General features: G+C 37.1%; 1 protein-coding gene across 2 annotated transcripts; it reads right to left on the minus strand.

Moving 5' to 3' along the window:
- Positions 1 to 511: 511 nt before the first annotated feature.
- Positions 512 to 15,310, minus strand: LOC311304667 (GDP-L-fucose synthase-like). 2 transcript variants are annotated; one of them, XM_084431835.1, is made up of 10 exons: positions 15,151 to 15,310; positions 14,142 to 14,278; positions 6,217 to 6,331; positions 5,560 to 5,688; positions 4,922 to 4,995; positions 4,311 to 4,444; positions 3,884 to 4,015; positions 1,493 to 1,572; positions 1,219 to 1,318; positions 512 to 1,124 (listed from the first exon to the last, which is right to left on the minus strand). In XM_084431835.1, the coding sequence occupies exons 1-10, from the start codon at positions 15,151 to 15,153 to the stop codon at positions 1,069 to 1,071; spliced, it is 960 nt and encodes a 319-aa protein (XP_084287961.1). In that variant the 5' UTR covers positions 15,154 to 15,310; the 3' UTR covers positions 512 to 1,068. The 2 variants fall into 2 exon arrangements, with proteins under 2 accessions (XP_084287961.1, XP_084287962.1); XM_084431836.1 differs by lacking the exon at positions 15,151 to 15,310 and adding an exon at positions 14,802 to 15,052.
- Between the last annotated feature and the right edge of the window lie 2,542 nt (positions 15,311 to 17,852).

A 17,852-nucleotide genomic window follows, 5' to 3' on the forward strand; every position in this document is an offset into this window, starting at 1 on the left:
AATATCTTTCACGTCTACTGCAGTCAGATTCACCCGTGATCACTCTGAAGGAATCACTCACATGACCTGTGCACTTGTAATGACACATCAAGGATGTTAAGAGGCTAAAAGCAGGTTTAAAACTTGCCCCATTGAAGTCAACAGGGTGCAAAACTTAAAAAGAGGATAACACGGTGTAGGCAACACCGATTTTTGTCGTTGTTCTCTGTATTGACGGCACTCCAAATTTACAAAAAAATGAGCTCAATGTTAAAATTGACCGGAGTTCTCCTTTAATTCTGAGTTTATATCACACAATTGTGAGAAAGAAAGTCAGAATTGTGAGATAAAAAGTCGCAATTACCTTTTTTTAAATTCTGTGGCAGAAAAAGCTTCCATAGGGAAGGGAAGCAGTCCATGCATTTAATAAATGCATTTGAAAACAGTATTTTGCAGTTTTAGTAATTGCAGAGCTGTAAAATATGCGTCTTTAAGAAAAACTTTAAATAAACATGAAAAGAGAGCTACAAAAGCAGTGTTCAATGATTTTGTGTTTTATGATTAAGGGTTGTTCAAGGTGTTTGATCAGTCACTGGTTTCCAGCATTTATACAGCTAGTCCCACAGCTAGTCCTAGTTTCAGACAGACCGTTGGCTGAACGTCTGATGCATATGTCACACAAAACCGGAAACACTGTCATCATCTGATTGCTTTGGATTCTACCGGACACCAGATGTGCGTCACGTTTTTTAACGGTCTGCCGGAAACAAAGCTGTCATGACATCGAACCAGTACAGAAAGCCGAAGTGTTTACAACTGTAACAGTAAGCGCTTATGATCAACTAAATGCTGGGTTTTCAAAAGTATGAGAAGTTTTCAGCATAGACTCTTTAAAATACACCTAAGAGTTTTACAAGCTAGTCTGTAACTGTAGGAACATCGACTTTAATTGTTCACGTCCCTAAACGTGATGCTGAACAAAACTAACTGTGATTGGTTGTTTTACACTTCAGTCAGACGCCCTCTGGTCCTTGGCCAATGAAAGCTACTATAAAATCTAGAACTTCGTCCAATGAGATGTGAAGATCTTCATTTGCGGGCGTTGTCATAATTGGCCACAAACCAATCACACGTCTCCTTCATAGCTGGAAAAAATAAAAGCACTTTTAATGGCTGTTCTTTTGACTACTATAGAAGAACATTTAGTAATTGCTGAATCGAGAAGTGAAGATTGATCACCTGCTTTGAACGGTGTGAACTTGAAGTCTGGCAGGTATTTGTGTAGTTTGGCGTTACTGGCGGTTTTCTTGAATTGACCGTCTGCTTTACTAGTGTCATACTGAGAGCAGTTAGTTAAGGGTTAAAGCCAAAAGGAAAAACTCTGTTATACAAGGACTTCTTTTATGATGCATTTTGAAGCTCAACAGCAATCTGTAAAGTCTTTTGTGCTCCACAGAACAGAGATGAAGATAAAAACTGAAGATTTTCACAGTAATTGCGTGTGAAAGGATACAATCACGTCACCTTTGAACTCCATTGCTTCAACCACAGCGTCCACAGCGTCCTTTATGGACAACTCATCCTCCTCTCCGACTAGAGAGAAAGAAAGACAAAGATAAACAAATTTACTTCATTAATTAACCCTTGTGTTGTGTTCAAAACCCTATAACAAAAATGACCGGCCTACAAAAAATAGCTTATAAATCACTTGTTATGCTGTATTATCACCCAATATTAGATTCAATCTTTTTGTCCACTTGTTCTCTTTCAATTAGGACCGGTTTTATATTTCTATTTGCATCTGATTAATCGTAGGCTTCATTTATCTGAGAGTAGGCATCTCATTTTTTGAGTAAAAAAAGCATTATTTATGAATAATTTTGGAAATATTAAGTAAAATATGAAAAAACTGTTGATCACACTAGTCCACTGTAATGTTTCACAAGGAAGTTTGTTTTGAAAAATGGCACAAGCTTATACTTGTGGTGTTCCACGTCAAAAATGGCCAAAAGTTGTAAAGTTTCAGTCCAGTGCGATAACATTAACTAGTATTTTCGGGAAAAAGGAAATCTTCTCCGGGTCAAAATGACCCGAACACAACGTGAGGGTTAAACAGGCTGGCGCACACATTCAAATTGCAAACCAAGTTAACAGCAAGTTTAAAAGGTCCTAAAGATATGTTTTAATCAATAGACACCAGGGGTGTACCGGTACACTGAAGTCAGGGTTCGGTGAGTACCTCGGTGTTTGGGTCACGGTTCGATACGAGTCATTTACATGTCCACCCACCCCCAGATTGTTGAGTGCTTACAATAATTTTTTTTTTTAAATTGTTGATTTGTTACTCTAATTGATAAATTGTCCAATGCTGCGTGTTAAAATGCAACGGCTGTTTGATTAGCGTGTTCTGCGTAGCATGCGCTGTCATTTTCTTTGCGCGTGAGAGTTCATTAACATGCGGTGACAATGGCAGATACACAAAGTTCAAGCACCAACTTTTCCAGTCTTATCCTTAACTATATTCTGAAGGCTTTTACAGAGGGATTTGTTGATATATCATTCCTGTCTGGAGGTATAGGTCCTATTACTCCAAAAAACATGGTGAAAATAGATTTTTTTTAAGACTATTGTCAGTATTCTCTAATTTACTAAGTGGTGAGTGGCAGTGTCTGTTTTGCACTCTAAGGGCACTATCTTGCACCCAGTGCAATTGACTTTGTACACCGACGCATGTATAATTCCTATTTTGCACCCGACGCACAGCGGACTTTTCCCTCCACAGACGCACGTCGGTAAATTAGGGAATTAACTTGCGCTCCCGGGGGCGGTTCAGCGAAAAGAGGAGGCGTGTTCCGGCGCAAACGTTCCCTGGTGCTATTTTGCAGTTTCAGAAAACAATTCCGTGAAAAAAGTGGCGCATACACTTTTCTTATCTCATCTACACACAGACGCAGCAGTTGCCATTTTTGCAAATCATAGGCTATATTATTACAAGGAAAAATATTCCACATGAGGGAAATCATTGTGGTGTCCATGAAGATGTGAAAAAATAGGCATAAATCTAGCTTACACATTTACCCAAATTATCATACGCCTGTTTAACCGAATTTGGGTGTGTTTCTCCATCCCCATACAGTGTCACTTCTCTGTGTTTTACGGCCCTGACGAGAACGTCGGTCTCCTCGGCTGTAAACCGCTCCTGGCGTCCGCCTGGCAAATCCACCGTTATAATAGCAATCCGCCGTGGAACAAGCGCGCCTGCTCTTAAAGGGAATGTGAGATGACGCTCTGATTGGTTTATTTCACGTTACGCCCAAACCACACCTATGAGTAATGAAGCTACTTCAGACCAACACATTTTAGATTTGCGTCGGGCGCAAGAGTCATTTACCCCGCCGGTATAATAGCAACAGCGCCCGAGACCCGCCCACAAAGTTACTTATGTTTCGCGCTTGATACTTGCGTTTCAGATCGTTAAAATAGGGCCCTTGATGTTTTACCCCATTCATTGCCGAGCACTTTTTTTCTGCATCGTAGCCGATTTGTAGATTGTACACACAAAAATTATCTGAAAACGTTGGTAGGGATGACGGATGTCTATCGCAAATTCTCAGAATTTTTGTGTTTTTGTCGATTTCCCATTCATTTCCTATGGTCGGTCATTTTTGACCGAAGACCACACATTTTACGCCCACTTAGCCTACTCGAATCAAGTTTTTGTGTGTGTTCACATTCCAAATGCCATAAAAGTCACCAAGTTTCATACCATTCCGATGAAGCTGTGATTTAAAAAAATTTTAAACAGAAAATCAAAGAGCACCAGAGATGTTGTTAAATCTTAAATTTGACCAAACTGAATTTGTAAGGAACTGCGGGAACACTGTGTCAAACACTCATTGAGTACCTGACAGAATGATGGGCTCCACCTCGTCATAATCCCTCAAAACCCACACAAACAGACGAGCCAGATCCAGAGAGTAGATGAACTGCCGTAGAGGACGACCTGAACCCCAGACCTGCAGAGGTTTACCTTCCTCTACAAAACACACACAAACACACAAAACACGTTTAACATGTGAACAGAACTCTGCTTGAATGAGGTGCTTTTGATCAAGTGTGTCACACAGAAAAGTGAAGCCAAAACATTTCGATCGCCCCCTGGTGGCTGGCTGCAATATAGGTTATAAACCTTGCCCTCTCCGAATGGGACACGAGCCAAACTGGCATATGCCTCAAGTGTTTGATTTTCCAATAAGTTTTAAGGTTTTGGCTTCATTTTGGCTTCATTTTTCTATGGTCTGGATTATTGCAGAAAGTTACACGCGTCTCACTCTTTGCCAGGTATGTCTTGTGGATCAATCCTGGAAGCACGTGACCGTCCTCAATGTTGAAGTTGTCATGTGGTCCAAAAACATTGGTGGGGATGACGGCTGTGTATCTCCGACCGTACTGCTGAAAACACGCCCTAATGGACACACACACAATGAGTTATTTCTTACATATATGAAAGCTATAAACAAACACTTCACCCCCAAATCTCATAATAATAAATATATTTTGACATTATTTTCATGACAATTACACACATTCCTCACAAATTGTCATTATTGTCATAAAAATCATTTAAATAGCTAAATATTTATTATACATGGTGTTTATTGTGCTGCATTTAATTTATGATGATTTAAATGTATAAAAAAAACTATATTTTATAGTAATAGGAATTTACTGAAATTCACTAATTAGAATTACACCAAATTACAATTACATTACTAATTAAGAAAAATAACCGTGGTAATGAAAATATGGAGCATAAATGTGTTTAAATCTCATTTGATGATATGAAAATGCAAGGAAATTTTTTTTTTTTCCAAATGCGACAGACATGCTTTCATGTGATACACCCAAGAAAAGCTCATGACCAGTGAACTTTGACACTGACCTGTTGTGGACATCAATCATGCGTTTGGCGTAGGCATAACCGAAATTAGACTCATGTGGCGGACCGTTGTGGATCTGAAACAGAGCGAGAGAGAAACACGTCTGTATAGATGACAAAAAATATAGGACAATACCAAACAAAAAGTGTCTAATCATCATCTCCCTCAAATCATAATGGTCTTGTAGAAAATAAAACTTGACACACTGGATCATACGACAATGAATCACAGAAGGAAAATGTATCATGTAATAAGCCTTTAAAAGAATGCTAAATACAAACCATCCCAACATCTGCCTATTAAAGTGTGTGTGTGTGTGTACTTGTACAACTATCTTTGTGAGGACCAGTTTGAGTTTGAGACCATCGGAGTGAGGACAAAGAGAGTAAAGTGAGGACATTTTGGCCGGTCCTCAGTTTCTGAGAGCCTTTAAAGGCCTGTTTGAGGGTCAAGACTTGGTTTTAGGGATAAGGTTATAATGAGGTTAAGGGTCGGTTTAGGGTCAGGGGTCGGGTTAGGCACTTAGTTGTGATGGGTAAGGTTAGGGTAAGCGGCTAGAGATTGCATTGTGTCAATGAATGTCCTCATAAAGATAGATGTACAAGAATGTGTGTGTGTGTGTGTGTGTGTGTGTGTGTACCATGGTCTCATCTATCGGGTAGGAGGTTTTATCTGGGAATATACACGTGGACAGGCAAGAAACGACCTTCACCACCCCGAGCTCATGAGCCGTCTGCAGCACGTTGTCATTGATAAATACATTATTCCTCTGAAAAAAACAAACAAAGACAGTCAATGTACAGTTCACTTATTCAACAGTGATATTTGCAAGCTTTTATTAGATATGTGACCCTGGAACACAAAATCAGTCATAAGGGTCCATTTTTTTAAATTGAGATTTATATATCATCTGAAAGCTGAATAAATAAGCTTTCCATTGTTATGATAGGTCAATATTTGGCCGAGTTACAACCATTGAAAATCTGGAATCTGAGGGTGCAAAAACAAAATCTAAATATTGAGAAAATCTCCTTTAAAGTTTTCCAAATGAAGTCCTCGATGTTGCTGCATCCACTCACATAAATAAATGTTTTATATATTATTTACAGTAGAAAAGGTACGTAAATATCTTCATGGAACATGATCTTCACTTAATATCCTAATGATTTTTGGCATAAAAAAAAAATCTATAATTTTAACCCATGCAATGTGTTGTTGGCTATTGCCACAAATATACCCGTGCGACATGTGACTGGTTTTGTGTTCCAGGGTCACATATGTCCAATGTTATAATTACCCAGAAGTCCAGGTTCTGTCTCATGTTTCTGAAGAGCCCGCCCACCATGGCGGCCAAATGAATGACGTGTGTCGGACGATGCTTCTGGAAGACTGATCTCGTCTCTTCAGCGCTCCTGAAACGGCACATGTAAATACAGTTATCATAAGACACGAAATGGACAATAAGCAACAATAATTAATTTACATATTGGCAATATATATATATATCATTGCGATTTACCATTAGTGGCAAATGTTTCAAATTCATGAACACTGCAATATGCAAATAAGCATGGGCTTGGCTAACTCAAGTTTCACGTATAGCTCCATCATGTGAGTTTAGGTCATGTCGGAAAGATCGTATTTGCGAGTTGAACACACATGAACTGAGCACAATGTCGTTAATATGATTCGATTCACATTTATTTTTACAGCGCTTTTTTACAATACATATCGTGAGCCCACATTACAACTTACAGTGATCTGTTATCAGTGGAAACTGTCTAAGTATTTCAGAAATGTACATATACAAAATCACAGCAGAAATAGACTCGATCGCTGCACTGCTGTATACGCACCGCTCCTGGAACGCATTGCCGGACCGCATCCGCGTGCAGTGTGAAAGCTTGAACCTGTTAACATGGGTAAGGAAAAAATACGCACTGCAAACGGAGTATGTGTGAAACCATAGATATCATATAAAGGCTAGATGTCTCGTCCGCGCTGCTGGCCAATGGAGCTCGACATCCGCACACGGCGGCCATCTTAAGACAGGGTGCTCGCTCACTCATAACATGGTGCATGTACTTTTAAATAACCATAACTTGCTCAATTTTCTACCGATTTTCAAACGGTTTGGTTTGTTATAAACGTCAGAGATGTAGCTATTATACTACATACATATGAATAATTATGTTCAAAATGTTTAAGCATTCAGAATTATAGCCACGTTAATAACGTTTGTAAGAAACCAAACCGTTTGTAAATCCGTCCAGATTTCAGCGAGATAAGAGGATTTGTGTGCGTGCTGCTCACTCACCTTAATGCACAGAGCCCTGTCCTAAGATGGCCGCCGGTGATGCCGGAAGTGACTCCGCCTTAAGACATCTAGCCTTTATATGATATCTATGTGTGAAACGGGGCGTAACTCTCGCCAAAATTGAACCTAGGCTCTTCTTGTGAATCTACTCGAGGCAAACTTTCGTTTAAAAGCATAATTAGGATGGAAACGCCACTTTTAAGATTGACCGTATTTTCGTTTTAGGTCAAATTGTCTTGTGAATGGGAGTGAATGGGAGTGAATGGGGCACGACTATGATAGCATCAAACATTTTTTTAATAAAAAAATCACTATTTTTAAAACACTAAGAAGACTCGACACAACATGAAACTTTGCTCTCAGTGTCACCAGGGGCTCTACAATGCTCTTGAGAACATTGTTTGTGTACACAGAGTTTACTAAAGAGAAAGATTTTGTACGACTCACTTTATCAGTTAGATGTTTCCGGTGGCTGGAATTTTGTCAGTCAAAAGTAGTCGATCTCCGAACGCAACGTAATGAACGTAATGAACGGACTCCATATGAGGAAATGTCATGATGATCTTAGATAAAAAAATATCCGTGAATTTATATGGAAACAAGCTTTAGGAGCTTTCCATCTTTACTCTCCTCATGTTACGTTGCATTCGGAGATCGACTACTTTTGACTGACAAAATTCCAGCCACCGGAAACACTAACTGATAAAATATCTGGTAAGATGGCGGTGTATACCATCTCTGAAATCACTACACACTAATAAAACAGCAAGGTTTTTAACTCTGTGCTTCTAGAAAATGAAGAACAAAGAATGTACATCATGTGTGTTTTGCTTTTTTAGGTTTTTCATTCATTTATTAAACTTTATCGTTACATATTAATCATGTTTATCTTTACATTGCCTCTGGAAATCCGACTTGCACCTTCCATTCACATTCTTAAATCAAAACTGAAAACGTATTTCTGTTCCCTGGCATTTTAATATTTTCATGTTCCTGTTTCACTGTTTGTTTTGATGTTACTGTGCTTTTATTTTATTTATTTATTTACTATGTTCAGCACTTTGGATAGCTCTGCTATGTTTAAATGTGCTGTATAAATAAAATGTACTTACTGCTATATTACAATGCGATCATATTTTGTGCAGGCGAGTAGCTTGCTAACTTGCTAGCCGCTAACTCGTAAACATCGGGGCTTAAAGAAATCACGCAAACTCTGAATCAACATCCACCAATGCTACAATTTTCTATGTCATAATCATTTGTTAATAAATAAGTATTCGTTACTTCAATGAGCTCATTGTTTCGGCCTTAAATTATTACGTTGTTTAAATTAATAAATTTTTCGCTAACTGTGCTGCACGCGCTGAATTAAAGTGACAGCGCATGCATTTAATAAAATAAAATGTAGTAATTTCACCATAAATGCATTTAACTAAATACTAATATTTTTCACAGTCATCTTTTTACTTCAAGACCGGGGTAAATCAAGGAAAACTACAATTTACTTCAACAAGGCGACATAATGAACAACACTCGTCTCATTCGTGGAGGTGGAAAAACAAGTTCTTTGATACATGCAAGATTTATTTATGTATGCGATTTTAATATAAGTGCATGGTTAAATATTTTACCGCTTGCTTGAGCAACTTAATATATAATTATATAGAAGTAATGCATTGAATAATGGTTTGTTTAGATTGTGTTTAAACGTGAATACGTCTATTAAAGAGTGTAGGCCTATATATGGAAGCTTGTTTCCGCCACTGAATAAAACATTTTAAAAGATAATTGCGACTTTTTATCTCACAATTGCGAGTTTACATCTCGCAATTCTGACTTTATTTCTCAGAATTGCGAGATATAAAGTCAGAATTGCGTGAAATAAAGTCAGAATTCTGAGATATAAAGTCAGAATTCTGAGATATAAAGTCAGAATTGCGAGATATAAAGTCAGAATTGCGAGATATAAAGTCAGAATTGCGAGATATAAAGTCAGAATTGTGAGATATAAAGTCAGAATTGCGTGAAATAAAGTCAGAATTCTGAGATATAAAGTCAGAATTCTGAGATATAAAGTCAGAATTCTGAGATATAAAGTCAGAATTGCGAGATATAAAGTCAGAATTGCGAGATATAAAGTCAGAATTGTGAGATATAAAGTCAGAATTGCGTGAAATAAAGTCAGAATTCTGAGATATAAAGTCAGAATTCTGAGATATAAAGTCAGAATTGCGAGATATAAAGTCAGAATTGCGAGATATAAAGTCAAAATTGTGAGATATAAAGTCAGAATTGCGTGAAATAAAGTCAGAATTCTGAGATATAAAGTCAGAATTCTGAGATATAAAGTCAGAATTGCGAGATATAAAGTCAGAATTGTGAGATATAAAGTCAGAATTGCGTGAAATAAAGTCAGAATTCTGAGATATAAAGTCAGAATTCTGAGATATAAAGTCAGAATTGCGAGATATAAAGTCAGAATTGTGAGATATAAAGTCAGAATTGCGTGAAATAAAGTCAGAATTCTGAGATATAAAGTCAGAATTGCGAGATATAAAGTCAGAATTGCGAGATATAAAGTCAGAATTGTGAGATATAAAGTCAGAATTGCGTGAAATAAAGTCAGAATTCTGAGATATAAAGTCAGAATTCTGAGATATAAAGTCAGAATTGCGTGAAATAAAGTCAGAATTCTGAGATATAAAGTCAGAATTCTGAGATATAAAGTCAGAATTGCGTGAAATAAAGTCAGAATTGCGAGATATAAAGTCAGAATTGTGAGATATAAAGTCAGAATTGCGAGATATAAAGTCAGAATTGCGAGATATAAAGTCAGAATTGTGAGATATAAAGTCAGAATTGCGTGAAATAAAGTCAGAATTCTGAGATATAAAGTCAGAATTCTGAGATATAAAGTCAGAATTGCGAGATATAAAGTCAGAATTGCGAGATATAAAGTCAGAATTGTGAGATATAAAGTCAGAATTGCGTGAAATAAAGTCAGAATTCTGAGATATAAAGTCAGAATTCTGAGATATAAAGTCAGAATTGCGAGATATAAAGTCAGAATTGTGAGATATAAAGTCAGAATTGCGTGAAATAAAGTCAGAATTCTGAGATATAAAGTCAGAATTCTGAGATATAAAGTCAGAATTGCGAGATATAAAGTCAGAATTGCGAGATATAAAGTCAGAATTGCGTGAAATAAAGTCAGAATTCTGAGATATAAAGTCAGAATTGCGAGATATAAAGTCAGAATTGCGAGATATAAAGTCAGAATTGTGAGATATAAAGTCAGAATTGCGTGAAATAAAGTCAGAATTCTGAGATATAAAGTCAGAATTGCGAGATATAAAGTCGCAATTGCGTCTTATAAAGTCAGAATTCTGACTTTTTTTCTTGCAATTGCGACTTTATATCTCAGAATTCTGACTTTATATCTCAGAATTCTGACTTTATAACACATAATTGCGAGTTTATATCTCGCAATTCTGACTTTATATCTCAGAATTCTGACTTTATATCTCAGAATTCTGACTTTATTTCACGCAATTCTGACTTTATATCTCACAATTTTGACTTTATATCTCGCAATTCTGACATCTTTTCTCACAATTGTGAGATATAAAGTCCAATTCTAAGGGGAAAAAAAAGGGACTAAGGGACTATTTTTTTTTTTTTTTACCTTAGAATAGTTTATATCTCACAATTCTGACTTTATAACACGCAATTGCGACTTTATTTCACGCAATTCTGACTTTATATCTCCCAACTGCGTGATATAAAGTCAGAATTCTGACTTTATAACACGCAATTCTGACTTTATATCTCGCAATTCTGAGAAATAAAGTTAGAATTGCGAGATGTAAACTCGCAATTGTGAGATAAAAAGTCGCAATTATCTTTTTTTTCTTTTTTTTTTTGTGGCGGAAACAAGCTTCCATACCTATATGTGTACAAAGAGAAACTTTTTTTTAAAATAAAACTTGCTGATAACTTCTGGATTTGAAATAAAAATAGTGAGTATGTGTTTGTGGTACAGCCGTGGATCAGTTACGCACCGCACACGCAGCATATGTGAAAACAAAGAGACAAGGCATGGAAAAAATATCGTATATCAAATGATTCTGCTGACTGGGATGCTTATAAAGAACTAAGGAATAAATGTAAAACTATTACTAGAAATGCTAAAGCAAATTATTATAAGGATTGTTTATCAACTGACTTTAAGAACCCAAAGCAATTCTGGAAGAGAATTAATTCTATAACCAACAAACCCATAAAAAACCCTATTTCCCTAATTAGAGTAAATAATGAAACTATTAGTGAACCTTTGTTAATTGCAGAGGCTTTCAGCCAGCACTTCTCTACAGTTGGCAGTTCTTTTTCATTTCCTTCTCACTCTGATGTTTCTTTGACTCAAAATAGGTTTAATAGATCATTTTGCTTTAATATTATCACTCCAGATGATGTTCAGCAGGTTATTGATGGCATAAACCCCGGATGCAGTGCTGGTCCAGATGGTCTTGAGATCAAGTTCTTTAAACTTGCCTCTCATGTTATATCATTTCCATTGGCTGATATATTTAATTTATCATTGGCGACCTGCGAAACACCTCGATCATGGAATTGTGCCAGAGTAATTCCTCTTCATAAAGGAGGTGATATCACAGATATTAATAATTACAGACCTATTTCAATTATCAATAGTGTAACAAAAATCTTTGAAAAATTAATCTTTAATCAACTTTCTAAATATCTTAATGACCAAAATGTATTATCTCCACATCAATCTGGTTTTCGTTCAAATTTTTCAACCACCACTGCTCTTTTAAAATTCACAAACGACATACTGTCAGCATCAGACAGTAATATGCTGACAGGTGCTATATTTATTGATCTTACCAAAGCATTTGATATGGTTGATCATTATCTTCTCTTAGACAAATTACATGCTATTGGTCTTTCTTCTGATTCTTTATTATTTTTTAATTCTTTTCTTCATCACAGAAGTCAATGCGTTACTTTTCAAGGCAGCCAGTCTGGCTTCAAAATTATTGATAAAGGAGTTCCACAAGGTTCATCCTTAGGTCCTCTCTTATTTTCCATTTTTATTAATGATCTACCGCAAATCTGTCCAGATAGTTTAATTCACTTATATGCAGATGACACTGTAATATATTCATCCAGTGCTGAAGTCTCACAAATTCAATATTCTCTTCAATCTGATTTTAACTTAGTTCAAAAATGGTTTTCTTCTAATAAACTCCTTTTGAACAAAAACAAATCTTACACTATGTTGTTTTGCTCTCGACCTAATTCCTTGCCTATATCTAAAAGCTGGTCTATTAGTTTTCTCGATGGAACAGCTTTAACAAAAGTTGAAGAGTTTAAATATCTTGGTCTCTGGCTTGATACTCAGCTTTCCTTCAAACCTCATATTAATTCAATCTGCAAGAAAATATATGGTCAATTGAAGTCACTTTATCGCTCTGTTGATTGCTTTTCACAACAGGTTCGAAAAAGAATAATTACGCAATTGATACTTCCAATAATTGATTATGCTGATATTATATACGGGAATACTACTGATTCAAATCTTCGTCCTATCTCTGTACTTTATAATAGTCTTTGTAGATTTGTGCTCAGATGTCCCTATAGAACTCACCACTGCCGAATGTATGAGTCTTTGTGCTGGCTGGCTCCCAAGTCAAGAAGGCAATTTCACTGGTTACTACTTATTTTTAAGTGTATTCACTTGCATTTCCCTCCATATTTGAAATGTTACCTAATTTCTTTTAATACACAGTACAATTTAAGGCATACGGATCAGCTCTTCTTTTATGTACCCAGAATTTGCAAAGAAGTAGGTCGTCGTGCGTTCAAATTTAAAGCTCCATCAGACTGGAACAATCTTCCCTGCTCGCTCAGATCTATAACTACTTTACATGTTTTCAAATCATCTCTTCTTACTTATTTTCAAACACCGTGTTCCTGTTTCTGATCTCTCTTTCTTTTAATTTTAATTTTATTTATTATTTTTGTTTATATTGTACATGTTTGCATTTATGTACCTGTATGCGTATAGTGAAGTGTGTAAGCATATTTATACCTTGTTTTTGTATTTGCATGCTCGCAGATGGCTCATTGATTTCTCCGATTATGGTATGGGCTAAAATGGGGGGATTAGGTTTGTGGGAGCATTGTTAGTGTGTGTGTGTGTGTGTGTGTGTGTGTGTGTGTGTATGAATGTTACTGTATTTAAATGTTTTTTATAGTCTTGTGTAGTATTTACTTTAATTATGATTTTCCATTTTGTTGCTGGTTTCTTTGTAATGTAAAGGACCCCCTCGAAAATGAGATGGTGCATCTCAAGGGGTTATCCTTGAAAAATAAAGAAATAAAGAAATAAAGCACTGTAGCGCGTGCTGCTCCTGCACTGCACAAGGAGTATCTGTGAAACGAGCGTTACCCTTTAACACAGCAGCATGACGGTTTCTCATGCAATGCCGTCTGAGGAGTCAAAAGTCACATTCCTGCCTTGCCCTTACATGTACTGAGATTTCTGTGGATTCCCTGAATCTTTGCACAATATTATATATGGTAATTGGAGAAAGACCTAAATCCTTTGCAATCTTGCATTGAGAAATGTGATTTTTGAATTGTCTGACAGAGTCTTTGGTGGATGCTCCTTTTATACCCAGTAATGCAAGTCACGTAATCAGATTACTTTTTTTTTGTTTTTAAGTAACTAGTAAAGTAATGCATTGCTTTTAAATTTACAACAAAATATCTGAGTTACTTTTTTAAAAGTATGCTATAATATATCTACTGATATGATACTGTAATGATTGAGTTGTTTAACTGGTGTGACGTCTCATAAGTGTTTGTTCAGGATCTCTTACATGAGATTGGCATCTTTGGATGAGAGGAATATCCACTCTTCTCCTTCTCTCCCTTCACCCTCTTTCACCACTCGCTCTATCGCTCGTCCCACCAGTCCACTGCCACCCGTCACCAGCACACGCATCGGCCCGTCCATCTGAAAGAGAGAGAGATGAGGTTTAATGGTAGATAAAAACTGTAATTATCTATCTATCTATACTTAAAAAGTTCTTATAATAAGCACATATTCACAAAATATACTATCATGGGTAGAGTCCAAGAATTACCATGTTTCTCCATAGAATGTTTAATGGTAATAGAGCGGTACTTCTTTGTTACTCGATTCCCTTTTTTAAAAAAGTGTTAGGAGAAGCCAGGATATTTAATACAACTCTGATTGTGTATGACTGAAAAGAAGGAGGTCACAAACACCTAGGATGGCTCAAGGGAGAGTAAATGATCGGATGATTTTAACCTTTAACCTCTGATACGCCCTTTATTACTGATGAGGTGTCAATACATGCATTAACACATGACCACAAAACACAGACAAACATGCTTTATAATGATAATGCATGAACATAATCACAGTACACACTTTAACACTCAATGAATTAACTTAATATTGAAAGTGAACAACACGTGATTAAACAGCTGTAAAGTGTCTAAAACGAGCATACCGTCACATCGAATGAATGAATAACTGTTTGGTCGTGTGTTAGTTCTGTTAATAACTAATGATTGGCCAACTCTCTGGCGTCACTGTAGTCAAAGTCCTTTTCGAGGAAAGTCAGTTCACTCGCTTGCCATATTTTCATCGCCTCCGGGTAGATATTTTTCTTATGCAAAATATCAAATCAATTCATCTTTTCTGGAATGTGGAATAACCAGAATATCCGCTGTTCATTCCTGTCGCTCAAGCTCAGCCGGTAAAGCGTTTCCGGTTTGTTCGAGACGCATGCGCAGCTCTAACCGTGATTCACTGGAAGAGGAGCTTCTAACTGCAACTGCAAACACGGGATGACTTACCATTTGGCGATTTGCTCTTTTATTCCGACTTATTCCGCGTTGCAGTTTTTCACATTCATAGTAATCCGAGTGGGCAGTCTTGATATATCTATTCTACAGAGATCTTATGTGAGGACCATAAAGGTCCGCGTGGACCACGTGTGCCTTACAAACCAATCACATCATAGCCTTGACGTCATTGAAACTCTAGAGTTTTGTGGCTGTCAATCACTCTAATTCAGGAACGAAATGCAGCTTTATTTTGAAACATGGCAAAGGCTTTCAAGCCGTAACGTCTATAATATCTTAAATTATTATATAATTTGTACATTGTAATACATGTATAATGACTTTGTACTGTATATGTATACCCTCTATCCGAATTTATTTGTGTATTTTTATTGTTTATTAACAGTAATGCTTTATTTAATGTTCTTTCTATTCGTATTATGTCTTAAACGTGTACTTTTTTTCAATTTCCAAGGATACACATTAGCCTATATAATTGTTTAATGTTATTAATGGAGGTAAAAGTATTACATTCAAAGTATTACATATTTACTTTCCTGCAACCAATATTCACAGTTGTTACGCACTCATCTGTAACGTTACTGTATATGTTAATGCTATTTTGAAGATAGTTAAAATAAGAATACACGAATGGACTTCTTTATGACAAAAGCATACGCATACGATATGTATGTAAGTAGCCTATGTGTGTATATATATACAGTGAGGAAAATAAGTATTTGAACACCCTGCTATTTTGCAAGTTCTCCCACTTGGAAATCATGGAGGGGTCTGAAATTGTCATCGTAGGTGCATGTCCACTGTGAGAGACATAATCTAAAAAAAAAAAAATCCAGAAATCACAATATATGATTTTTTAACTATTTATTTGTATGATACAGCTGCAAATAAGTATTTGAACACCTGTCTATCAGCTAGATTTCTGACCCTCAAAGACCTGTTAGTCTGCCTTTAAAATGTCCACCTCCACTCCATTTATTATCCTAAATTAGATGCACCTGTTTGAGGTCGTTAGCTGCATAAAGACACCTGTCCACCCTATACAATCAGTAAGAATCCAACCACTAACATGGCCAAGACCAAAGAGCTGTCCAAAGACACTAGAGACAAAATTGTACACCTCCACAAGGCTGGAAAGGGCTACGGGGAAATTGCCAAGCAGCTTGGTGAAAAAAGGTCCACTGTTGGAGCAATCATTAGAAAATGGAAGAAGCTAAACATGACTGTCAATCTCCCTCGGACTGGGGCTCCATGCAAGATCTCACCTCGTGGGGTCTCAATGATCCTAAGAAAGGTGAGAAATCAGCCCAGAACTACACGGGAGGAGCTGGTCAATGACCTGAAAAGAGCTGGGACCACCGTTTCCAAGGTTACTGTTGGTAATACACTAAGACGTCATGGTTTGAAATCATGCATGGCACGGAAGGTTCCCCTGCTTAAACCAGCACATGTCAAGGCCTGTCTTAAGTTTGCCAATGACCATTTGGATGATCCAGAGGAGTCATGGGAGAAAGTCATGTGGTCAGATGAGACCAAAATAGAACTTTTTGGTCATAATTCCACTAAACGTGTTTGGAGGAAGAAGAATGATGAGTACCATCCCAAGAACACCATCCCTACTGTGAAGCATGGGGGTGTTAGCATCATGCTTTGGGGGTGTTTTTCTGCACATGGGACAGGGCGACTGCACTGTATTAAGGAGAGGATGACCGGGGCCATGTATTGCGAGATTTTGGGGAACAACCTCCTTCCCTCAGTTAGAGCATTGAAGATGGGTCGAGGCTGGGTCTTCCAACATGACAATGACCCGAAGCACACAGCCAGGATAACCAAGGAGTGGCTCTGTAAGAAGCATATCAAGGTTCTGGCGTGGCCTAGCCAGTCTCCAGACCTAAACCCAATAGAGAATCTTTGGAGGGAGCTCAAACTCCGTGTTTCTCAGCGACAGCCCAGAAACCTGACTGATCTAGAGAAGATCTGTGTGGAGGAGTGGGCCAAAATCCCTCCTGCAGTGTGTGCAAACCTGGTGAAAAACTACAGGAAACGTTTGACCTCTGTAATTGCAAACAAAGGCTACTGTACCAAATATTGGCATTGATTTTCTCAGGTGTTCAAATACTTATTTGCAGCTGTATCATACAAATAAATAGTTTAAAAAATCATACATTGTGATTTCTGGATTTTTTTTTTTTAGATTATGTCTCTCACAGTGGACATGCACCTACGATGACCATTTCAGACCCCTCCATGATTTCTAAGTGGGAGAACTTGCAAAATAGCAGGGTGTTCAAATACTTATTTTCCTCACTGTATATATATATATATATATATATATATATACACACACACACATATATATATATATATATATATATATATATATATATATATATATACATACATGGGCGTCGGAACCATTGTAGCCTACTATGGGTGGGACAAGAGTCTTGTCCCACCCATAGTAGGCTACAATGGTTCCGACGTCACAAGACCCACCCACTTTTTAAGACCAATGCTATTGGACCCACTCACTTTTACCGTCTCTAATTCAGCGCATTTGTCTGTTCGCTTTTCAGAGCGCCGTCAGTCAAATCCATTCCACTTGAGGAATTCCCTTATAAATTAAACTCCATTTCCGCTGAATCGCTACATTATATTTCTCAACGAGCCGCAACTGACGAAAGTAACCGCCC

This window comes from Rutilus rutilus, assembly GCF_951802725.1.
Source record: "Rutilus rutilus genome assembly, chromosome: 15".
NCBI classification, from domain to species: domain Eukaryota; kingdom Metazoa; phylum Chordata; class Actinopteri; order Cypriniformes; family Leuciscidae; genus Rutilus; species Rutilus rutilus.